Source organism: Aotus nancymaae, unplaced genomic scaffold (assembly GCF_030222135.1).
Source record: "Aotus nancymaae isolate 86718 unplaced genomic scaffold, 86718_ANA_hifiasm-v0.15.2.pri h1tg000007l, whole genome shotgun sequence".
Lineage (NCBI taxonomy): Eukaryota > Metazoa > Chordata > Mammalia > Primates > Aotidae > Aotus > Aotus nancymaae.
The window spans coordinates 37557519-37583670 of record NW_026988418.1 but is presented as its reverse complement, the minus strand read 5'-3'; the positions used below and the strand labels follow the sequence as shown (position 1 = coordinate 37583670).

The window sequence follows — 26152 nt, the reverse complement described above, 5'->3', positions numbered from 1 at the left end:
TAACAGAGATGTGGCACTATAATCATGTCACTTGTAAGACAGTAGTTTTTGTTTTTCTCTGAGTTTGTAAAATGAAAAGTGTATCAGCTTATTACTTTTCTCAAATATATTGGGAAACCTATGTTCTTGACTTGATAACATCTATAATTTTAAAACATTTTGTTATCTTTTTATTAAGGTGGATTCAACACTAGATGGCAAGTTTGGGGACTATTTATCTTTGTTAAGTTGGAATATATGTGCTATTATTAATTTTTTTATTAACTTTGCACATGGAATGACATTTAGACAATGGAGAAAAGCAATTTTGAAAAATTACTCATAGGTTTATCACACACGAAAAGATCACTTTCAACATTTGGTCAGGCTTTTTGTTTATAAACTTAGAATTTATAAAGTTTTGTTGTCATATTTTATAAAATATAGTCTGTGTTTTATCTTAACATTATATCATGATCATTTTTCACATCTTTAATCGTTATGAACATATTTAATCTCTATGTGTTATGCCATTCTATGGTTTCCTCATAATTTAGGTGTTTCCTTAGTGTTGAACATTTATATATTTTCTTACTTTCATTAGTGTTATTAGTACTTTAGTGAGTATCTTATTACTGATTATTTTAAATTTATGAACATTTTCTTAAGATAGATTTCAATAAGTATAATTTTTGTTCAAAAATTATAGATATTTTAAGGTTTTTGATAAACTTTTTTCTTCACAAAAGTTAGGTTTAAAAGTTTCAACATTACAGAATAGACAAGAATAAAGTGAAAGTGAAAGTCTTCCTTGCCCAACCTCTACTATTTTTCTCCAGCAATAACTGTAGACAGCAATTTTTTGGGTGTGCATGATTCCAGAAATTATAGGTAAATAGATATAGATATATTAATATATATATATTACAAAGATACATATACATGTGTTCTTTTTATATATAGATGGAAACATATTATACATTTTGTTCTGAGACTTTTTCACTTAACACTATATCTTGAATGTCTTTTCACATCAACAGACATCTCTTTTCTTCTTATTCACCTTATCTGTTATTTTTATATTGCCACAGTATTGTATAACTGCACATATTCTTTAAAATACCTTGCCTTCTCTGTAAGAACTCATAGTTTTGTTCTATTGTTCATCTTCCATAAAAGAACAAAATTTGGGGATTGTAAAAACCAGGGAATTTGGAGTCAGGGAATACAAAGCACACTGAAAAATATGACATTAACAGGTAAAACAGAACAAAGACCACGTATCATATTCAGAATGATGTGGAAGGACTGATGCTATCAAAATCCTGAGGCTGAGTAAATTATAACAGTTGGAAGGCTAATGTTTTTTAGATATAAATACCTGGTAAATGAATCCATAAATTTTTAAATAAATAATACATTTAAAAGTCAAAAATAATTTGTATGAATAGCAATTTCTAAGAATATTCCACTTAAAATCACAAAATATGCACATGTGTATATTTCGCTTAGATCCCTGACTAGAATCTTAGGTAGAAATGAGGAGAGAGATCCAAGATAGCTGATCACTAGCAGCTCAGGCACGTACCTCCCAGTGAAAGCGCAGAGATTGAGAGGACGCCACACTTTCAGACGAATATTTGTTGCTCACGGACCAGGAGATTCCCAGTGGAGGAGCCCCACGGGTCGCCAGGGCGACTCTTGTGACTGGCGCGGCGGTTTTGCTGGCGCCTTAGCGTGGCAGTTCTTGGTGCAGAGTCCGGAGGTTCCCGGGCTGAAAAGCACCATCAATCTTACCACCATTGTTTTGGCCGGCGCAGTGGATTGCTCAGATTTCGGCGCTGGGAATCAAAAGTTGGACGTCCGCTTAGAGACGTAGTTAGAAAGTCGGTAATTACAAAGACGACAGAGGGATAAATATATAATGAAGAGAAGAAACCAGACTAAAAAGGCAGAGAATACTCAAAATCAGAATGCTTCTCCCTCTACAGGGGATTGCAATTCCTCATCAGTAACGGAACAAGGCTTAATGGAGAACGAGTGTTTTCCAATAACAGAAGCAGGTTTCAAAATGTGGGTGATAAGAAACTTCCATGAATTAAAAGAACTTGTTCTAACCCAATGCAAAGAAACTAAGAACCTTGAAAAAAGGTTTGACGAAATGCTAACGAGAATGGACAATTTAGAGAGGAATATAAGTGAATTGATGGAGCTGAAAAGCACCACACGAGAACTTCGTGAAGTATGCACAAGTTTAAACAATCGAATTGATCAAGCAGAAGAAAGGATATCAGAAGTCGAGGACCAGCTCAGTGAAATGAAATGAGAAGACAAGATTGGAGAAAAAAGAATAAAAAGGAATGAGCAAAGTCTCCAGGAAATATGGGACTATGTGAAAAGACCTAATTTACGTTTGATAGGTGTACCTGAATGTGACGAAGAGAATGAATCCAAGTTGGAAAATACTCTTCAGGATATCATTCAGGAAAACTTTCCCAACCTAGCAAGGCAGGGTAATATTCAACTCCAGGTAATACAGAGAACACCACAAAGATAATCTTCAAGAAGATCAACCCCAAGGCACATAATTGCCAGATTTATTAGGGTTGAAAAGAAGGAGAAAATACTAAGGGCAGCCAGAGAGAAAGGTCAGGTTACCTATAAAAGGAAACCTATCAGACTTACAGCAGATCTCTCAGCAGAAACCCTGCAAGCCAGAAAAGAGTGGGGACCAATATTTAATATCCTTAAAGAAAAGAACTTTCAACCCAGAATTTCCTATCCAGCCAAACTAAGCTTTATGTGCGAAGGAAAAATTAAATCTTTTGCGAACAAACAAGTACTTAGAGAGTTCACCACCACCAGGCCTGCTTTACAAGAGCTTCTGAAAGAAGCACTATACATATAAAGGAACAACCAATATCAGCCTTTCCAAAAATATATCAAAAAGCAAAGAGCATTAACACAATGAAAAATTTACACCAACTACTGGGCAAAACAGCCAGCTAGCATCAAATGGCAGTATTAAACTTATATATATTCTAATTGGATAAAAAGCCAAAACCCATCAGTGTGCTGCATCCAGACCCATCTCACATGCAGCAATACACAAAGACTCAAAACAAAGAGAAGGAGGAAGATTTACCAACCAAACAGAGAGTAAAAATAAACAAATAAACAAAAAGCAGGAGATGCAATTCTCCCCTCTGATAAAGAAGACTTTAAAGCAACAAAGATCAAAAGAGGCAAAGAAGGATGAAGGACATTACATAATGGCAAAAGGATCAATGTAACAAGAAGAGCTAATGATTCTATAGATCAACCAGACAGAAAATTAACAAGGACATCCAGGACTTGAACTCAGACCCGAAACAAGTAAACTTAATAAACATTTATAGAACTCTCCACTTCAAATACACAAAACATACATTACCACCTCACACCTATTCCAAGGGTGACTGCATGATTGGAAGTAAATCACTCCTCAGTAATCGCATAGCATTTCATGGGTTTAAATGAAATATTGGTTAGCTGCTTGTTTGTTATTTTCTTCCCTTATTCCTTTCTGTCTACATCATTAAGTATAATTATCGGTATAAAAGTGGTTTTCAATACCCATTACTAAATTGCATTCTAGCCTGGGCAAGAAAGCAATACTCCTATTCTCTCTCTCTCTCTTCCTTTTTCTTCCTCTTCTTCATTCTTTTTTTTTCTTTCTAAAAAAAAAAAAAAAAAGAAATGAAATAATGCTGAGAGAATGTGCAAACAATCACATCTCACATTTGTATGGTATTTAATCAATCATTTTACAGTCATAATAAAAGCTGTGATTATGTTAAAGAATAATCTATGTTACAAATAAACCTATGGGCTAAAAATTATATACGATTAATGCTGATTTATAGACTCTAAGCTAACACAATTTAAATTGAATTGTTTTTACTTGACCTCATAGCAGTGGATAAATGAGTAAAGTACAGCCATTGCCTTCATACCTTTAAGGTTGATTGCATAAAATGATATTTTCCTTCTAACTATTTCATAGTTTGTCTTATTTAATTGGACTTTGTCCAGTCCATCAATGAATCAGATGAATTGAATAAAAGATGTGCTGTCCACAGTGACGCAGATAAAGTAAAAATTATAATTGCTAGCTACAATGAGACAGTGTTCTTGGGTGTTAATCCAGTATTGCAGGGCATAGTGTCATTTTAATGTTTATTTTCTTTCTGTTATTTTCAGCTTAAACTGTCATAATGCATTGTGACACAATCTTGGCAATATGTTCTAATAGTGGAATAACTCAAGTGCATTAATTTGTGAAGTTAATTTAATTTATACATCATAAATATAAATGGACTAAGAGTAGTGTATTTTAATGTAAATTAGAATGTAAAATGCATATGGAAATAAGCATTTTTTATTTTTGTATGTAAATCAGGAAAAGTCATAGTGCTTGACCAGGCAATTTGAACTTAAATAATAGTATAACTAATATGAAACGCAATTTTGTCATCAGGCAGACAAGATAAAATGGTCCTGATGAAAGAACACGAAAGTCAAGTGTTATGAGTTGAGGTCTAAATACAATTTCTGAATGACCTGTGGAAGCCTGTAGTTGTTCTAATAGACCTCTTCAGTCAATAAATATTTGCTGAGAATATGCTTTATGTCACACACTGTCCTCAGTGTGAACATAACAGTCCCTTTCCACATCAATTTTATGTTCTAGGAGGAAGATATGCCTACCAAGTTAAAAATAAGCATGTGATGGGGTATCTGGGCTAAGTGATAGAAGGAAAATGAAGCAGGGTAAGGGGATAATAGACTGATGACTTGAGGGAGGGGTGGTATTTTAGGGATGGCCTCTCTAATGATGGGACATCTGAACAGAGACGAATGAAGTGCAGAGGGAGGCCACTCTGTCATCTGCAGAAAGAACACAGGGAGCAGGTGGTCCAGCAAGTGCGATGGCCCCAAGTTAGGAGTGTAGTTGCTGAATGAAGGATTTGGAAAGGAGGTCAGTGTGACAGGAGCTGAGTAAACAAGTGAGAGAGTAGTACAAGATGAGGTCGGAGGAGGAAACTCATAAGTCATGGGGAGGAATTTATTCTGAGTTAAGAAATCTTTCCTCTGGAAAGATGTGAGCCCACAATAGCATGATCTGAACATTTGGAGAAGATTATGCTGCCTACTATATGGAGGATAAACTTTAGCTTTCTCTGCAACTGTCTTTGAACAGCTGTGGTCTTCAGTTTGTAATTAATCCTGGTATTTTGTGGGCCATGTGTCAATGTCAAAGACGACACAAGAATATCTTCACTGGGTAGGTAGATGATGTTAGTCATGAATTTTGTCATGGTGAATTGTTGGGAAGATCATCGACTGGCTACACAAAGAATGATTAAAGCATAAGGATACTTTTCAAGGTGACCAGGAACTTAGAATAAGTTTGGGAATATTTTTATGATGTTTTTATGGCCTTCTTACATTCTTTTTTGTTTTGTTTTGAGACGGAGTCTCGCTCTGTCACACAGACTGGAGTGCCGTGGTGAGATTTCAGCTCATGCAACCCCCGCCTCCGAGGTTCAAGTGATTCTCCTGCCTCAGCCTCCAAGTAGCTGGGACTACAAGCTTGTGCCACCATGCCCAGCTAACTTTTTGTATTTTTAATAGAGACAGGGTTTCATCATGTTAGCCAGGATGGTCTCGATCTCCTGACCTGTGATCTGCCCACCTCAGCCTCCCAAAGTGTTGGGATTACACGTGTGAGCCACCACTCCTGGCCCTTACGTTCTTAAAATACGGATGAAAATTCTTGGCAAAACCTTCTTCTGATATTTAATTGCTCAGGATTCTTAACGTGTTTTAAGATGGGATCAATTTGTATTGTTTAAAACAACATAGGAAAGAGAATGAATTAGGTATCATTGAGAATACAGGATAGAGAATGTAAAAGATGTAATAAATACCAAATTAGAGCATTTGTGTTTGGACATTTGGGAGCCTGGAAGAAAGAGCCAATAATGAGGATTCAAATAAGTATGAAATAGAATAACTAGTACTTTTGTTTCATGGCTTAAACCATTTATTAAATTTGTGTGTATTAGTGGATCTACTTCTTACTTTTCTACTGCCCAAACCGCTCAGACACTATTGGTTAGAAAATACGTAGCACAGTTGACCCACTTATCTGCAGTTTCAGTTACTCACGGTTAACCCCAGTCTGAAAATAGTTGAGTACAGTACAATAAGACAGACAAACAGAGAGAGAGAGAGAGAGAAGAGAGAGAGACCACATCAATGTATCTTTTATTATAGCGTACTGTTATAATTTTCTTTTATTATTAGTTATTGTTAATTTCTTTTGTGCTTAATTTATAAATTAAACTTTATCATAAGGATGCATGTAAGGAAAAAGCATAGTATATATAGAGTTTGATACTATCTACTGTTTCAAGCATCTGCTAGGGGTGTGGAATGTATACTCTGCAGATAAGGGGAGTCTCCTATACTGTAAAAACAAACAAATGAAACCCCTAAAGCCTCCAAGATACACAGTAAATTGAAGTTCTTGGATGATTTCTTGGACTTTCCTTCTTATTCCTCTGCATATTTTCTTTTAATCTGCCCTGGCCAACCATGATATCTAAGGCTATATCATGGAGAATAGGCAATTACAGGACAGAAATAACATGGTTTTGTTCTGCCCCTTTTTACGTTATTTTAAAGGAGAAAAATGGCCTAGAGGATGTGTAACAATTGTGGAAAGGTGAGGGGAGAAAAGAGAAAGAAAGAAACAAACAAAATAAGCAAAGAATTACAAAAAAATCAGAAAAGAGAAAAGGCTACCCTGCAAGTCTGTTTGGCCTGAAAAATTACAACCTTTATCATCATCATTCTAAATATTTTATTTTTTTGTTAAATCAAAGTTTATGGTCAAGAATATCTGAAAGTTTTCAAATTATTCATTTAAACCACATAAATAATGCTTCCAAATGATAAGAATGTTTTTATTCAGTAAATATTTAATAATTCAGTTTGCATCTTGACTAGTAGATATTAAAGTGTCAGCTTTTACATCTCACTTGTGATGGCCTAAATTTTAAGATGTGATTTGATTTGTTTCCGCAAAAGCAGTTGAATTATTGCAGTGAGTTTCTAAGTTTCTCCATTAACATAGCAGCAAGTGATATGAAGGCTATAAATCAACTTTTAAGGAGAATGTTAATCAGAAACACTGTGAAATTTAGTTCATTTGGTAATATGAGTTCGGGTACTTGATTTTGCTTTCTCCCTGTTCTATTTTAATTGAGGAAGAACGTATATAAATAGCAGTTTAAATGTTTTACAAAGTTTAAAAAATTTGTTTTTGTGTGTAAGGAAGGTACCATCCAGATATCACAAAATCCAAGGAGTTTGCTACATGAGGGCAAATTAGAAAAAGACATCAGGAGCTGTCTTAGGTCTGTTTCCCACGAGAAAGAGGAGCGTCCTCATGGGAGTTAAAATAGAAATCATCCTAGACTTCAAGGATTAGAAGAGGCTGGAAGCACGAGCAAGCTGTGAGGAAGCAGAAAGATGGTGTGCAGGCTTCTGATTGTTCAGCGTTCTTCACTCTTGCCACCCCCAGGAAAGCTTGTGAGGCAACACCAGCAAAAAGTCAGCTGCACTGACTGGTAAAGGGTCTTTTCCCCTGAATTCATAGAGGCACTTCCCTACCAAAGAAGATGCCAATGCCAAGAGTCTACCCAAGCCTGGACGCTCTTGCAACCATAGGAAAGTAACACAGTGAAGTACATTTCTGCTAAGAGGGTTCAAAGCCCCACTTTCCTTTCCTTTCTCCTCTAGCTTTTGGGTCACTGAATTGGCACTGGAAACTATTTCAGCTTAACCCTTTGTGAGGAAGATCTGTATCCCAGTGGGATTTAGGAACATTCAAGAAGCTAACCACTCTCCTAATGGAAAACACAGAATGAACAACTCTCGTTTTTATTTAAACATAAACATCAGTCCTTTTCACAATACACAAGGACATGGAAAAAAGGATTAATACAATTTAGAAGGTTGGATTATCATGTAACTATTATTCTCTATGCGCCTTTTTAATAGCATCACAGAGCAGAATTTGTTGAATACACATTGCATGATAGTGCAATAAAACTAGAAATTATTTATAAAATATAATTAAGTCTCACCAGAAAAATTGGAAATTTAAAAGCAGTACTCTAAGTAATTCTTGGATTTAAAAGAACAAAACAACTCACTGGATAATTAATTAACAGCAATTATTAGTGCCAAGAAGTGGTGTTCGTAAGGTGACCAATTTCAAACTATAGCCTCAAACAACTCCCCGACTCAAACTATAACAACAACAAAAGTAATAAACCATAATGGAGGAATGCTCATAATCAGGCTTTAAGAAATGTATAAGAAAGAAAAGGCTAACACATGAACTTAATAAGAAAAATATGCTATTCCACACAAAGAGGATGAAAAAGAAATAGATAAATGTGAAATCACTCCCACTCTTTGAAGACTAAATATAAAGATGATGGTAATTTTTGCCAGATTAAAACCAAAATGTGATGTAGAATGTCTACAAATCTTAAAAATAATAGTTTGGGATTTGGAAGAAATAGTACTGAATAATGTAAAATTCTTTGCAATAGCAGCAGCAGTAACAGCAATAACATACAATTATATAGAAAAACAAACTCTGGAAGAAATATATGCAACATGGACGTGACAAAAAATTTGTTTGTATGGACATAAAGATGGCAACAATAGACATTGGGTACTACTAGGCGGGGAAGGTGAAAGGGGGCCGTGGGTTGAAAAACATTTTATTAGGTATTATGTTCACTGCATGGGTGATGGGGTCATTTGCACACCAAATCTCAGTGACATGCAATTTATTCATGTAAGAAATCTGCATCTGTACCCGTGATTCTAAAACAGAAGTTGGAAAAGATGATTGATGTTTGTAATATATGAAGAGTTCTTACAAGTCAATAAAAAGGCAAACATCATAACAGAAGAATGTATATTGTATAGCAGGAAATTCACAAAAGGAAAGCTTGTTACTAATATTGAAAGCTCTGTCCTTGCCACTAACTCAATTACTAAATTATCAAATAAAGAAAGAATTGGTGGAAATTGTGAAAAAAGTGCAGGCGCATAGGACTTGCAGTCATTATTGATGACATTGCTCATCACACCTCCTTTTAAAAAGGACATTTAGAAATACGTATAAAAAGCTCCTAAAAACTCATAGCAATTTCTATTCTACGAATTTGTCTTAAGAGAATAATCAGAAATATGTGCAAAAATGATTATAAGTGGTATTTAAAATAGCTTTATAATCACAAAATAATAGAAATAACTCAATATTTAACAATAGGCAATTGATGAATCAGAATTCAGTAAGCCTTTCTTAGAATGTTTTATGTGTTATTGAAGAGTCTTTCAAATTTAATGCTATGGGAAAATAGTCACAATATATTGCTAAATTAATAAAGTGGGATATTAAATGCTACCTTTAGTAAGAATTGAGTAAAAACTACTTGGAAATCTATTAAAATGTTAACTAATAGTTTTCTCTGAGTAGTGAAATGATGATAATTATGTTCTCCTTTGTATCCTTTAATTTTTTACAAGCTTTGGATAATCTATCTAAATACTGTCTCCATATTTAAGGAAAATACAATACATATTATTTAAAATATATTTGTTTTTATATTTAAAAAGCTGACATTGTAATATAAGAATATTTTGATATTTAAAAAAATACCTTAAAGTACAATATATCATTTGAGTGGAAAAACTGATTTTCTAAGACATTCTCTGTGTGTGACAATTGCATTTTGCACCTAATGCTCTGAGAACTGACAACTACCTTTGCCTCTACTGGTCACCTATATTGACAGGTAAAGGACAGGAGCCTTAGGGGATGAAGAGTCAAATAGAGAGAAGCAACAAAGTGATGTGTTGGGAGTCTCAGCACGCAGTCCTCTTTCACTATGGGTGGGAAACAGTTGAGTTTAGACACCAGCCAAGTTCTTGCTTTTAAATTTCAGTTTCAGAAGAACATCTGAGAAAAATGACCAAGTGAAGCCATTTCTAGTTTCACACCTAGTAAGTCCTCGATACTTAGGCCAGAGTCCCATTCTTGCTGAACCTGAAATAGGTGACACCTAACTATACAGGCTCTCATCTACTCCCAAAGGCTAATCCTCCAGGGGCAAGCCAGCAGACGTGGGCAAGTGGTGATTACATCCCTGAGACAGAGGGACCACAAACTTCACTATCATTCCTGAGTGAGTTTTAATTTTCAGATTATGCTAGTATCATTTGGCTTCTTATAATCGTCTTTTGGTTCAGTAGCTGCTAATTGCTTAAGTATTGCTTATTATTAATATTGTAAACTATATTTATTATACCCTGTAGACTACTTGGAAAAATTTTTGATGTTTTAGCACTGATGGAATAAAGCTTCATGTAACTGCCAAACAAATTTATGTGCAACACCTAAAACATTGCTTATTTGAGTCTCTAGATACACAGTATTCACATTATTATAGTAAGATGATATTTAGCTCACATGTATTACGTTTATAAAGCTTCTAAAATGAAAACCTGAAACTATTACTTCATTGTCATGAATTGGTATCGTCTAAACTCTTACTGTAAAAATCTTTTGTTTTATTGGATGAATAAGGAAAAGTGATGGTCAAATATTTTTAAAAGAGAATATTTTTGAACTATATTATTTCCCTCTTTTCATTTATGTTTTTCCTCTTAATATTGTTAAGTCACAGTTTTTCCTCCAAAACTGATTGGAGGCAGGTATCTCACTATTTGTTTCCAAATACAGAGGGCTCAGTAAATAATTACCTCTTAGCAGTTCACCTTAAACTAAGCAAGAAACTACATTCTAGTTCTGTTTTCTCAAAGTAAAGTCTTTGTATCTGCTGTAACAGAATATCAGGGGAGACTGAAGAAAGGAAGGAAGGAGGGAGAGGAAGGAAGGAAAGAAGAAAAGGAAGGAAGGGAGGCAGGGAGGGAAGGAGGGAAAAGAAAGAAGAAAAAAAGAAAAGAAAGGAAGAAAGGAAAGGAAAGAAGGAAAGGAAAGGAAAGGAAAAGAAAGGAGTTAATTGGTTTCAGAAATACCATGTTCTTATGCCAGAAGACAGATCTCAGTCTACGTTATTTGAAATAACTTTTGTTAACCAGGAGGTAATGTAATAGTAATGTCAGGGATTTATGGGATTTATTATATGGGTCATCAGATGATAAGCAAGGGATGTAGACAGGAAATTGTCAGAAACTAAATACAAACTTAATTGGCTTTACAGTTTGGCCTAGAATCATACCACATTGGGCGATGATACTCAGAAATGCTCATCATCATCATCATCATCATCACTGTTATTTATTAAGTGCCTGGACACTTGCTAATAATGGAAGATGAACATGCTCTGTCTATATTATTTCATTTAAACCTTTTAAGAACCGCTGAATAGGTAATTCTTTTTGACAGATGGGTAAACCGAGGCTTTGGCTTAGGCCAAAGTACTTGCTCAATGTGATATGGTGGTTAGTGTGTAATATGAGACCTGAATTTAGATCTCTGTGATCCTGAAGTCCATGCTAGTAACCAATTACAGACAACAGGAATTTCTACAATAGCTTTTACTGTCAAATTTGTAGGAATTGTGTAATAGCTTTTTTGCTTATGTCCACATGGAGTGAATATTGGGGTCAAATCACTAAAATCTACTAATGGATGAAATGCTCGTAGAGTAGTCAGCTCTAGCAGTTTTAGCAATTTAAAAATACAATGATGATTGGTGTTGTAAAAGCCATAGCACAAGTTCCTAGAAGGGAAAATGCAACTAAACTGCTTTTTTCAATCATTTCATCGCATGTGCATTTGGCAAACCTGTCACTGCTTCTGGCTGTTATCTTTTTTTTTAATGCAAGTATTTCTCTGCATGGATTTCTTTACTTCATGATCTTCTCTTGTGTATTGTGTTTGCTTTTTGAAATCATAGCTTGGGAGTTGTTTATGCTTCAGAGATTTTTAAAACAAGGTTACATTTTAATGTAAATGCATTTAAATTGACCCCACTTGTGTAAATGATGTGAAATAGCTCAGCAATGTTCCCATGACCTGTTTTTATACCTTTTGATATTTTATGTGACCCCCAATAAGCTGGACAGATAATAACGGAAGTGGCATCGGGCTACCACTGTCACTATGATGCTGAGTCTGGTGTCAGCAGTGAAGATGAGGGTGGGAAGCCACCGAGGAAGCTGGAGGTTGACACAAGTGGCGGTAAGGACACATCATTACCTTGGAATGACCTTCAGAAATCCTCTGCAAAAACAACCTGTTTCCACTTTTCCTATTCTTGTTTCTTCCTTCTGCCACCTTTTTGTTTTCTTTTCAACTAATGAAATAGCATGGCCAAAAGTAGTTGACAGGCCCTAAGGGGAGCTTTAAAACTAACATCAGGTATAAATTTATCATTCTTTTTTGAATATATTGATGCCTAGGATTAAAAACAGGATGTTAGATTTTTACAGTACTGGTAGGAATTTTCAGATCAGTCTTATTTCAATAGCCTGCCTCCCAGATAGTTGAACAGGTGGACGAACTTTCCTTAACTGACCCAATTGGAGCCATGAAGAACCATGGTACATTTCACAATGATTCATTTGAACTTTTTCTTTTTTTTTAATTAGGAAAGGATTCATTGCCATTAGCATATGACCTGGCCCGTGGTGGTAAGTATTCTATCTGTAAGAGTTCCAATTAGCGTGTTCTGACACACCATGACTCATACAAATCTGCTCAAACTTCCTCTGTTCTTGAAATTACCAGGTTTTCTGGTATGTATTGAATGACTTTTAAAAAATGTCCTGATTTGAATATATGTATGTGTATGGGGGCAGGGAAAGATATTCATTATTCATCAAATGGTCACATTATCGCACCTTCAATATTTAATAATTCTCATCGAGCACCGTGAGGCACTTGAGATGTTACCCTTCTTTCAAGCAACAACTTAGGCAGCCACGGTTTTATAGATCCTAGCAGAAGACATAAGACTTCTGGGTCAGAGAAAAAGGACTTTATTGCTTATAGCAAAAAGCAATAGCCAGAGTACCCGTATTTATGCTGGTTCCCTGAGCTCTAATTCTCCCTTGGCAACATGAAGAGGGCCAGGTAACACTTGAATATGCAGTGGGCTGAGTTACAAGAGGGGAATTCTGAGCTTAGAAAAACCACATCTTTTATAGTAGGCATTCAACTAGAGGAATTCAGGTGCACCTTTCCAAATATTTATTGTGCAATGCAGATTCTGGTTATTATAGATCAAATTGAATTCAAGCAAGAAAATCTAATTATTTGTAAGCAATGAAAGGTGTATGCAAGGAAGATTATTAGGGCTTTCTTTATGCCAGGCACTGTGCTAAGCATTTTACATAAATTATCTCACTGTCAAAGATTCTGTGAGTATAGCATTGCTATTCTCATTTTATGGATAAGAAAATGAAAGATTAGAGAGGTGTTACTTGCCAAGTTTAGTAAGTGGCAGAGCTGGCATTTTTACCCAGGTCAGTCTGACTTCCAAGTACACACTTATTCCACTAAATCAAATTGCCACTGTTTGTGAATATTGCTTATTCTCTTCTATTACATATTTTTCAAAAGCCCATGGGGTTACCATCAAAAAAAATGTCATATTTTTATACCGATATTTCTTAGAAAAGCTTCAATTACTCTTTCTCCCTTGCTTGAGGGACATCATGTCTGACTCCCCTATAGTGTGTATGTGTTCATATACTGTCTCAGCTGGATGCCATTAGCACTTTCTCTCCTAGAATTTAGGCATAGTATATTACTACATGGTGGCTAGGCAATTTTATTTCCCTGTTTCCCTGAATGTTCTTTAATTAATCCATAAATTTAGAAACCAGATTAGAAAGACAGAGGACTTTATTTAAATGTTTTTCATAACTGCCTTTTTAATATACTTTCACGCAGGATTTTGAATAGCAACAGATATCCTATCAAAGAGACCTGACACACGTTATTGTTTCCTATTGTTTCAATTTAATTTTATTTCAAATCCAGTGACAACCTGTAATGAAATAAAATGGACCATATTCTCTCAGGTGAATTGGCTACATGTTCTGTGAACAAATACTTTATTCTACATTTTGCTTTGGAAGCTTTTAGGTAAAAGTTATGAAATAACTGCTGTGATAAGCAGACCTGTAAGGTCAACCTCAGCCCTATTGATAGATGACCTGAAATTTTTATTTTACTCCTTTGAAAGGAGACATCATAAATTACCTTCCAAACACATTTTAAGGGAAATGTAATATCAACCATTACTGCTTTACCTCAAAATGGTTTATCATAGCAGCTGGCAAGAGCCGAGGAAACACAACAAAGGATGACCGTGCTGTGGGTTAGAAGAGGTAATGAATGGGGTATAGAGTAGAGAAGAAGTAAGAAGGATCAGAACTCCAGGCTTCTGGTGGGTTGCTGGTGATGATGTGGCAGGTACAATAGCTAGCCAAGAAGGCAAGCAAGTGAAAAACCAATGAGGAACACTTGCCTACTTTCTAAGTTTTTGTAATTTAGAGTTTGCCACCTTGGTATAACTTATTTTATACAATCTAGTCCAGTGTTTTTTTAATAAATGAAAAAGAAGATTAAATTGATATAAATTATTAAGATGACCTTTTTCAAAGCTCCTTGCACCCTAAGTACTATTCTGTAGTTGGGAAATTGAAATGCTCTAGGCATTTGGCATAACATGCCTTTCTTTACTTATTTTGCTTGCATATTTCAGAACATGTATATAACTTTATTAAATAATAAAAAAATCCACTTGGTACCATTAAAAACATATGAAATCTATATTTATTGAACTATGAACTACGATAGCTTGTGCACCCAGGTTTGCCAGGAAATTATGGATGAAAACTTGTACTTAAAGAAGATGATTTATGCTGAAAACTGTCCCAGTCTACAAAGTCCTGTCTTGCTCTGTGGTCCTGTTTGGCCAAAGGCAAATTAGTTTCTGATCACAGGTGAGAGATAATACAAATTGGTGTCTTTAGTAAACGGTTTTACCTTGAGCTACAAAGGTAAGACTTTTTACTAAAGATCCAATTTGTGATGACTAAATCTAGATATAATAGCTTATCATCTGGGAGTGAGAATGATCAGTTCACACTGTATTATGATTATGTTGCTAAAGGCCCATGTGAGTATAAGAAACATAGAAGACAGACATATTATGCTGCTATAGAAAATAATGATTTCCGGGCCGGTGCAGTGGCTCACACCTGTAATCCCAACAATTTGGGAGTTTGAGACCCAGGAGTTGGAAGTCAGCCAGCCCAACATGGAAAGACTCTGTCTCTAAAAACAAAACAAAACAAAATCAAAAACAAAACTAGCCTCACATAGTGGCATGCACCTATGGTCCCAGCTACTCGAGAGGCTGAGGCAGGAGGATTGCTTGAGACCAGGAGGTCGAGGCTGAAGTGGGCCATGTTCACACCACTGCCCTCCAGCCTGGGTGACAAAGCGAGACTCTGTCTCAAAAACAACAACAAAAAAAAAAATGAAAGAAAAAGAGACAAAGAAAATAATAATTTATAAGAAGATAATGCTCACTATTTTTCTTATTGCATAATTTTTCCACTTACTATTATTTTTAAGAAAGGAAGTTTGTATGTATTTGTATGTATGTGAGGGAGAGAGAGAGAGAGGAAGCCAAGACAGAGTGAGACAAAGATTTTATTGATTAAGACATGGGGACATAAGGATTTTTTTTTTTTTTTCTTATTGCTGCTTATTTTAAACATTTCTGATGTTCAGCTTTTCTTTAATATCAATGTGTTCATTAAATTTGAAAACATGTTATTTCATATTTAAAAACCATTATTAAGTCATGGTGCATGTTATACTCAGTATCTTAGACGCAATGGAGAAAGTGTTTGGCCTCTTGATATAGCATACAAACATCTCATACTGTCAATAGTGTTATATAAGATTATAGTGTCTCCTCCCTTGTTCACTTGGAATTGAAGTAACCTTGATTTCTAACCTTATTTTTATAGCACCAACAATGAATTTAGTGGTGGCTGAAACAGCAGCAATCAACTCAAACAAGGAATTCCAGCAACTGGCACAAGAAAAGTATACACTGGAGGAGAAAGAAGCCATGGAGGAAGAAGAAGTGCCGCAGCACAGAGACGCTGACATAGTACAGGGAAGAGCAGAGGCAGCGCTATGGGGAGAAGCAGGAGTTGTTCCTGAGGCTCCCTTGAGGGTGTGGAAGCCAACAGCAGAGCAGTCAGAACTGGTAGAAGAGTTCGCAGAGAAAAGGGAGATTTTTCCAGGTATAGAAAGGTGGGCAGAGGCAGCAGCAGAAGCAGAAGGGGCCAGAAGGCTGGGCGAAGGGGGGTCAGACTCCACAGGACAAGCGGCGGCAAAAGATGCTGTGGGCCTGAGTAAAGATGAGGCTCCTGAAAAGCAGGCCTGGATGCTGACGGTGCTTGAGACAGAGAAGGCAGCTTCTGAAGGGGAACAGGGTTTGGAGAAGGCAGCGCTTGCAAATAAAGCAGCAGCCCTGAACTCGGAGCAACTTGAGGAGGTGGTAACCCTGAGAGAGGCAGCGACATCGGAGGAGGGAGAGGCTGAGGGTGGGGTGGCCGTGAGTGATGGCGGGGAAAGTGAAGAGCAAACATCCATAGACCCAGAGGACACGGAACCCATGGAGGACACAGAGTCCAAGAGAGAGGATGGTTCTGAAGGGGCAGTTCTTGGGGGAGAGGAACCAGCCGAAGAGAGAATGGATGTGAGGAGAACAGAAACACCCTTGATCCCCTTCGCAGGAACAGCAGAGGCAAGCCGGATGCAGGTTTCGGAGGGCAGCCCTGGAGACCTTTGCAAGGAAGATGTGGAAGGGGAAGAGACAGTGACTGAGGCAGAAGCTAATAGGGAAGATGATAGGAAAGAAATGTTGCCCAAGGAATTAGATGTAGCAAGAGAGACAAGGAAAGCTGAGAGGCCAAAAACCTCTCTGAGGAAAACCGAATCTGAGAGAGAAGAGGTGACAAGGCCAAATGCACTTAAGGATGAAGACGCTTTTAGAGAAGAGCAAAAACGTAAAGCGGAAGAGGGGAAATCAGAGACGGAAGTCAGAGCTGAGGAAGAGACAAAAGCCCCACCCAAGGAAATGGGATCTGATGCTGAGAACGAAGCACCTGTGGGGGCATCTGAGCTGTCTGACAATCCAGGGCTTCTAGGAGAAGATTCAGTAAAAGAGACAGTGGATCCCATATTTGAAGCAACACCTGGATTTGAAAACTCGCTAGAAAACATAACAGCTCTGACGAAAGAAGGAGGAGAGGAAAGACTGAGCGAAGCCAGAGACACAGAACACAGAGATGGAGAAGAGCTGTCGAGCAGGGAGAACAGGGCCCTGGAGGAGGGGCCCCACCAGGACGGAGAGGGGGCCTTAGCAGCTCCTGAAAGTGAGCCAGCGGGAAAGGTGCAGGCCCCTGAGGGGCTGATCCCAGCCACAGGCCCGGCAGAGGAGCTGGCAGCCAAAGATCACAACGGCAGTGCAGGAATGGAGGGGAGGGCTGAAGGGCTAGAAGGAGCGGATGTCATGCTAAGGACCCAGGAAGATGTTCCTGAGGGAGATTCCACGATGGCAGAAAAGTTCAGGGAAGAAGCGATGGATGAGGACCCAGAGGAGGAGGAGGATAGAGAGTGCACTCTGGGGACAGAAGTGATGCAGGACGGGAACTTGGAAGGGGACAGGGACATGGGAGGAGGAGGAAACACAGAAAAGAATGAGGGCCTGGGAGGAGAAAGGGTTGTGGCTGAGGAAGTTCTAATTGGAGGAGGGGAAATGGCAGAAACAGCCGCAGAGGAGAGAGAGGCGTTGGCAGGTTCGGAGACAGCCGAGGAGAAAACAATAGCAAATAAAGCCTCCTCCTTTTCAGATGTTGCTGAGGAAGAAACTTGGCACCAAAAGGATGAGTTAGTAGGAAAAACAGCAGCTGCAGGGAGGGCGGTGGTAGAGGAATTAGTGCAGAATGAGGAGGAAATGCCAGCGGCAGAGGAGATGACAGTGACATGCACAACAGAGGCTGGGGTAGGCATCCCAGGAGCCCTGGAAGGGGAGACCTCAGGGCTAGGACAGGAGCTAGAGGCAGGTTCAGAGGGCCAGGAGGCAGCCACTGGGAGGCAGGAGTCGGGAACAGCTGAAAAATTCAGATTAGGATTACCACGGGAGGGAGAGAGGGAACTGAGTCTAGAGAGTCTCCAGGTGATGGCAACACGTCATGAGAAGACTGATTTCACTGCAACTCAAGAGAAGCAACAGCGCATGGTGCAAGGAGAAAGTGAGGCTGCAGATGTTTCTCCCAACAATGCGCAGGCCTAGGAGACTTGCTGGTAGACGGTGAGTTGAAGTCTGATGTGTTTGCAGGACTAAATAGCGACCCTGTGGTGGGTCTCCTTCTCTTGGGACTGGCTTGTCCCTTTATTGGTGTCTGTGCACATATAAACACACAGACTTCAGTTCTGTGTCACAGCCCTGAGCCTATCAGGAGAGGGGCTGGAAAAGACGGAGGAGGGGCCAAAGCACACACGGGGACCCACTGCTCTTCCCTGTGTGACAAGTCATGCTCAGTCTTTGCAAGGCAGCTCCTTGAAGTCGTGAGATCCGTGTCTCCCAGATAGGACCCCACAGAGGAAATACGGAGGAGAATGTGTTGCAAAGGGCAGATCACAAGAGTAAAGAATAAAACTCTATTTCACAATTCCTTTCCACCCTAGTGTTTTAAAGGATGAGACGAAGGTTGTTTGTAATCGTTTGCCTTTAAGTGGTCCCTATGATTTCATTTCTGCAGTTTTGCAGTGTTTAATCCATATCATTTTTACAGATATAAAATATAAGCATTCTATATTGAATATTTTGCATATAAAATATTTTATATATGTAAAATATTTAGGTTATAAATCTTAAAGAGTGGAACTAAAGACTAAAATTATTTTTTGCATATCCTGCCATTTCCTTAATGCCCTCACATTCTTAGTGTCCAGTTTCCACTATTGTGAGTGATTTTATTCTGGTACTACTATCCTTTTTGTTGTTTTTCAGGATAATTTAAAGATGTCTTCTGGAAGACGTAAAGAGTGGAGAAAGATTTACCCAAGCATCTCACCAGGACTCTTGATTTTCTCTCTCATTTCTTTTTAGTTCCTAGCTGTACTTGTCTGAGATGATTCCCAATCTGTCAGCCCTGGTCAGTGGCTCAGTAAGCACCTTTAGAATAGCTCAAGTAGATTTGTAGGACCCTTCTTAGGAGCCATGGTTCCTCCTGGAGAAACTCGTGAGGCTGTTACACATTCTACACACCTAACACTATTTTCAAACAAAAATGATAATTTTCAAATGTTTGACTTTTACCAAAGATCACTGGAAGGCCCAGTCCTAATATTAGGGGTTTGTCTAAAGTCCTTTTTATTTTACAATACAGAGCCCAAATCCATTCCACAATCTCAGTTTCATACATGGGAAATTTATTTAAAATCTGTGGTTTGGGGCTTTAATGAATTGGCCTGTGAAAATGAGCTCTAAATGTCCTTCCACGTACACTCAAAACTGAAGATTGCTCCAGATCTCTCAGTTATTTTAGCAAACGATTTCATGGGTCTTTATAATAGAATGACTTATAATCCTTTGGGTATATACCCAGTAATGGGATTGCTGGTTCAAATGGTATTTCTATTTCTATATCCTTGAGGAATTGCCATGCTGTCTTCTACAATGGTCGAATTAATTTACACTCCCACCAACAGTGAAAAAGCATTCCTATTTCTCCACATTATCTCCAGCATCTGCTGTCTCCTGAATTTTTTAATGATTGTCATTCTAACTGTGTGAGTTGTTATCTCAATGTGGTTTTGATTTGCATTTCTCTAATGACCAGTGATGATGAGCTTTTTTTTTCTCATATTATAAAGACGCATGCACACGTATGTTTGTTGCAGCACTGTTCACAATAGCAAAGACTTGGAACCAACCCAAATGCCCATCAATGATAGACTGGATAAGGAAAATGTGGCACATATACACCATGGATTACTATGCAGTCATAAAAAAGATGGGTTCATGTCCTTTGCAGGGACATGGATGAAACTGGAAACCATCATTCTCAGAAAACTGATACAGGAACAGAAAACCAAACACCACAGGTTCTCACTCATAGGTGGGTGTTGAACAATGGACACATGGACACAGGGATGGGGGGCTAGGGGAGGAACAGCAAGGGGTGAGGGGACTGGGAAGGGATAGCATTAGGAGAAATACCTAATATAGATGACGGGGCGATGGATGCAGCAAACCACTATGACACATGTATACCTATGTAACAAACCTGCACGATCTGCACATGTACCCCAGAACTTAAAGTATAATCAATCAATAAATAAGATTTCATGGGATGTATATGCACTTATACTTAGAAATATTCATTCTTTTAATTTATGCCAGAATAATAAAGGGAAGTCTTATTTCAAAATGCTCTTTGTTTTTTGTGAGTGTTTCTGTAGTTCTACTTTCTGAGGTAGACTAGTAAAACGGTAGCTTGTAGAATTTGGTCCCTGGGGCCTTATTTACAGGGCCATTCAAATTTAAACAAAAGTAGTAAATAATTAAGCAGAATGAGTATAATAATGATAGCGGTAGGCAGTGCACATCAGCATGTATGCCAACATTCTAGACTCTAGTTGCTGTCATTCAACAGGAAAGAAACTTGGATTAAATGAGTGTGCTGCTCACCTTCCCAAGTTCTGTTATTTCAAACCTGTGAACTAACCTTGCAGTTCATTATAAATCAACAGTCACAATTGCATTCTAAATTACCCCCGATATTATTTTCTAGTTGTATATCAGCCTGCCTCCTAGGGGTTTTGATTTCCTTGAAGACATACCAGTGCCCCAGAGTGCATGTGTTTATCTACCATTTCTTTATGTGAGGAGGTAAAAAAAATTTCCTTAAGCAGTGATTTTACAGCCATAATATACATTAGATTTTCATGGGGCACTTTTATAATGACTCGATGCTTTTCCGCACCCCAGAGATTCCGATTTAATTAGTTTTGATGGATCTATGCATCAGTATATATATTTTTAACTTTTCACTTGATTCTTCTATATAGCCAAGGTTGACGACCACTGCTCTAAATCATATAATCCATGCTGGCCACATTACATTCAAGATCCCTTGGGACCAGGCATATTATCAAAATAGGTATTTTCCATTTTAATGTATAATGGAGCCATTCAATGCTCAAAAATACACTGGGCCAGATAGTAGACTGGTCCCTTGATGAGAAGCATCAGCATCATCTGCAAATTGTTCCCAGCTCCTTCTCCTACCTACTAAATTAGAACCTCTCTGATGTACACTGATGTCTGAAAACTGCTGTCATGGACTATTGATAGTATTAAGGATTAGTCTCAGTTGGAAAGCAAACTGCAGAGGCATTGTGAACTTTCTTTCTTTTCTTCTCTCTGTCTCTCTATCTTTCTCTGTCTTCTGATTTATCTGTCTCGTTCTTTCTCTAGGAAATGGCACTCAATATAAAAGTGGTGAAGTCGGTATTGAACCTATTTTTACTATGATTGTATTGATACATGCACGAAGTCCCTCTGCCCTACTCCCTATTAAAGGATACCACTTACTGCACATCATAAATCATCATAATGTGTCTTAAAGTTTTATGAGTAGATTTCATCTACATTATATTCAAGTTCATTTTTTACTGAGCTGTATTACTGTGGAGCTCTAACAGTATTTGTTTCCTGATTTCCAACTCAATGCTACAGAGCACTTTGAATACATTGCACCTTATGGGAAAGATAGTAAACTTATTAACCCCATTGAAAAATGAGTTTTGTACAATGTGCTAAATGGAAATTGCATTGGATTATGTTTATATTTAACACATTTCATCAAAACATCCCATAACATAATTCTACAATCTGCATGTGAGTTTAACTGTGAAATTTAGTATTGTGATATTTTGAATAAGTGAATTATTTTCCTGCAAATACTATGTTGATAAAATTATTTGTATGTCCACCTGAAATGATTTTTTTCCTGTTTCTTCACTATTAAAACATATATCAATCATATGTTTACAGATACATGTGAAAGGTTCTTTGTAAATAAGACTTGACTTTTAATCTCTGTGTTCTTTCCTCATAATATTTGAACTCCACAGAGCAGAGAAGAGAGGATTAGTTTCACTGGGCTGTATTTTTGAATACAGTATATGTATTTATACTGATTTCTACATTCATATGTGTCCTTCACACACATGAGATAATGTCAGGGAGGAAAATTATTATCGCCTATCACCATTTTATAGGTAAGTGAACAAAAGCTCAATAAGGTGGCTTGTCTAAAAATCAGTCAGTCTTGGGTTTTCTGACTCAAAATTTGGACTTTTTCTTATCATATACACTACTTCTAAGAAGAGCTATCTTAAATAGATACTAAGACATTACATGTGAACCTCTACATGTATTTGTTTATTTATAGAAGGGAAAAAAATTAAACTTCCTCAATAGATCCTCTATCAGTGAGAAGGGAGTTATATTTCCAGCTAGTGTCAATCAAAGCAAAAGGGAGATTATTAAAATAATTCAAAAGAAAAATAGGCAATCAAAGGAAATGTAGGTGGAATTAGGTTTTCTGCTTGAACTTCTTGAGTTAAGCTTTTTCTAAGAGTGTTGTAAATTTAAAGTACAGTTGAGTTCCTTAATCCTTCTAAGATCAATAATTTTGCCAAAATTATTGCCATTGGAAAAATGATTGTTTGAGAAAAGAAAAGAAAGCCTTAAGGAAGATTCATCTAGTAAGTGAAATATTCCAGCAGGCTCAAGGACAGCCGAGAAGAAGCTGCTTCTGACCTTGGGTAATATTTCCTCTCTGTTTTCTGTACCATTTGATTATGTCATTTAAAAAATAATTCCCTGACACCATGGCCAGCAGCAAGAGGTACAAGAGAACAGGGAATAAATATAGCTGGAATTCTTTAAAAGTTGCTCTCAAATTCACCCCTCTTCTTTTTCCCTTTGTTTTTTGTTCTTTATTCTAATATCATGCCCTGTGACAGGAAAACTATGCTTTTCAAAATAACTGAAACTAACTTTGCAAGATAAAATGCTGGAATTTGAGAATGAGAATGCACATGCCTTTTGTAATTTTTTTCCAGAAGACTCAAACTGTTTAATAAATCTGTGGGACTCTTACAATATTTTGGAAAGTTGAAATACCCTCATTTTTAATTAGGGAAAATGCAGTACACAAAAGATTCTTGGGACAGAGAAGCTAGCGCCTAAGTCTTAGTGCTTTGTCAAATGTTTCCTGGTCTTTATTAAATATCTACTTAAACATTATATTAGGGACTCATAAATTATGAGAGAAATCTCACAGTTGTTTGGGAAATTGATGTAATGAGGCACAGAAACTTTCAAACTGGTGTGAATGTACCTCCCAGGGAAGATGAAGCTTTTCATGGGATTCATTGGCAAGGCTAGCTTGCAGATGCTTAACCTCCATATGCACTTTATCTTAAAATGGACTTGAGAACTAGTCTGCAGTTAATGTCTTTTGTCAATCCCCCAATCTTCTACTCACAATAGAGGCCAACTCCTCCTTCACTTACCAAGTTTACTGTGATGCAATGATCCCTAGAATGATACAAATCAGACGAAGAAACAATTTGAAATATGGCATAGGAAAGGACTTTAATGACTGGGTAACAAATCTTTCCGCAAATCAGTTGGTTTTCAATTCTTTGTTTTCAACACAACTAAATGAAGATGTGATTGAATTGCCAGCTGATAAGTCATTGAAATATTTTTGGCATATTATTAGTCTGTAAATTTTGGCAAATCAGAAGGAGTTCAAATAAGAGCATTGTTGTACAGTATAACAAAATAACTCCCATTCCCATTTACTTATTTATGTGACATGCATAATTACTATATTTTTATGTCTATAAAATAAAACAGAAAGTGGGATAGAACTGATGTTGAACACTGTTATTCCAGCAGTAAATAATATTCATTCACAGACATACAAACTAATTAAAAATAGAAATCATTATCTTAGATGCATTTTTACTTTTACTTTTTATGTGTAATATTTGCCAAAATTTATAGTATGAATGTTGTTTTGATCAAATGTGTATTACTAATAATTGCAATGATAACTCAGTCCAAGTGAGATTTAATACATAGAGTCTTATGGTCACAAGAAATTTTTTAAATTAAAATTTAATTTGCATAATAATTTAATGGCACATAATTATGACAGGGTGAGAAGTAAAGGACATTTAAGTATAAAAATACACTGAAGTAGCATACATATCTATGGGCAAAGTGGAACAGAAATGTAAGTTTAAGAAAATAAAAAACATGAGATTTTCTAACACTAACGAAGAGCTTAGCCACATACTTTTGAAAATGGATATCTTAGGTCAGATTCTTCCAGAAACACTTTGGATCAGAGGTTTGTGTGCAGGTTTATTGGGGCATGCCCTGTGAAAGACGCAATGAAGAACTGAAAAAGCAGAAATGGGCCAAGATACAAGATGGGCAGAGATGTAGTTGCCACAGAGGTGCAACTCATCAAAGGGGAGCTCTGGAGGTGGGATGACCAAATGCAGATGACGGACCAGGCCTGTAAGTCCCCACAACCGGACAGTCACTTGATGTTGGCTTCCTACTCAAGAGCAAGCATAATCTTGAGCTGGGCAATTCCTGTGGAGAAACTCAGATAGCATACCCCACCCCAGGCTGCTGGAGGCCAATAGTGTCCACTATGAAGAGAGTATCAGGGTGGCACCCCACTGCATCTGTGACATGGATAAAGATGATATGGAATTTCTATGGCATTTTTATGTCTTTGGACACATGTAGAAAAAAGATAAAACCATTTAATCTTAAAATGTCTTGTTTTATAAATTAATAGAAGTTACATCTGTAACTACTTAAATATATAAAAATTTTTACATGTAAATATAAACACGTGACGAGATATTGTTTTTCAAAACCCTTTCAGACATATGTAAGTCCACTAGTATAAAGGACAAGATGAATAACTGAGGGCCATATTTCTTATGGCCTGGCAGTCATCCCAAGTCAATAGCCAAAATTATGATTAATGTACAAAATTTGTTTTATCTACTTACTATTAAAGTGATATCTGCCAGTAAAATAAATGAGTGGGTCATGCAGCTTGGTGTTGCTATAAGGAAGAAAAGTCCTAGCATAATGTCCAGCTGTTTCTAGGAAAGGAAGCGTGAGTGCACCATCAGGGCATGATACGGTTTGGTAATTTCCAGTTGTTTCTAGGAAAGGAAGCGTGAGTGCATCATCAGGGCATGATACGGTTTGGTAATGTCCAGCTGTTTCTAGGAAAGGAAGTGTGAGTGCACCGTCAGGGCATGATACGGTTTGGTAATGTCCAGTTGTTTCTAGGAAAGGAAGCGTGAGTGCACCATCAGGGCATGATACGGTTTGGTAATGTCCAGCTGTTTCTAAGAAAGGAAGCGTGAGTGCACCGTCAGGGCATGATACGGTTTGGTAATGTCCAGCTGTTTCTAGGAAAGGAAGCGTGAGTGCACCATCAGGGCATGATACGGTTTGGTAATTTCCAGTTGTTTCTAGGAAAGGAAGCGTGAGTGCACCATCAGGGCATGATACGGTTTGGTAATGTCCAGTTGTTTCTAGGAAAGGAAGCGTGAGTGCACCATCAGGGCATGATACGGTTTGGTAATGTCCAGTTGTTTCTAGGAAAGGAAGCGTGAGTGCACCATCAGGGCATGATACGGTTTGGTAATGTCCAGCTGTTTCTAGGAAAGGAAGCGTGAGTGCACCATCAGGGCATGATACGGTTTGGTAATGTCCAGTTGTTTCTAGGAAAGGAAGCGTGAGTGCACCATCAGGGCATGATACGGTTTGGTAATGTCCAGTTGTTTCTAGGAAAGGAAGCGTGAGTGCACCATCAGGGCATGATACGGTTTGAAAATGTCCAGCTGTTT

At 37.4% G+C, this 26152-nt stretch overlaps 1 protein-coding gene across 8 annotated transcripts in view; it reads left to right on the top strand.

Annotated features, from left to right (window-relative positions):
* The window catches only part of ERICH3 (glutamate rich 3), a 114998-nt gene extending 92715 nt beyond the window's left edge, over positions 1–22283 (top strand). For all 8 annotated transcript variants that reach the window (XM_012442565.2, XM_012442566.3, XM_012442563.2 and 5 more), the window contains 4 exons: positions 12197–12319; positions 12730–12771; positions 16132–18488; positions 19191–22283. In XM_012442565.2, coding sequence (XP_012297988.2) covers positions 12197–12319; positions 12730–12771; positions 16132–18470 — 2504 coding nt within the window. In that variant the 3' untranslated portion in view covers positions 18471–18488; positions 19191–22283. The remainder of the gene's footprint in view (positions 1–12196; positions 12320–12729; positions 12772–16131; positions 18489–19190) is intronic.
* Positions 22284–26152: the final 3869 nt, after the last annotated feature.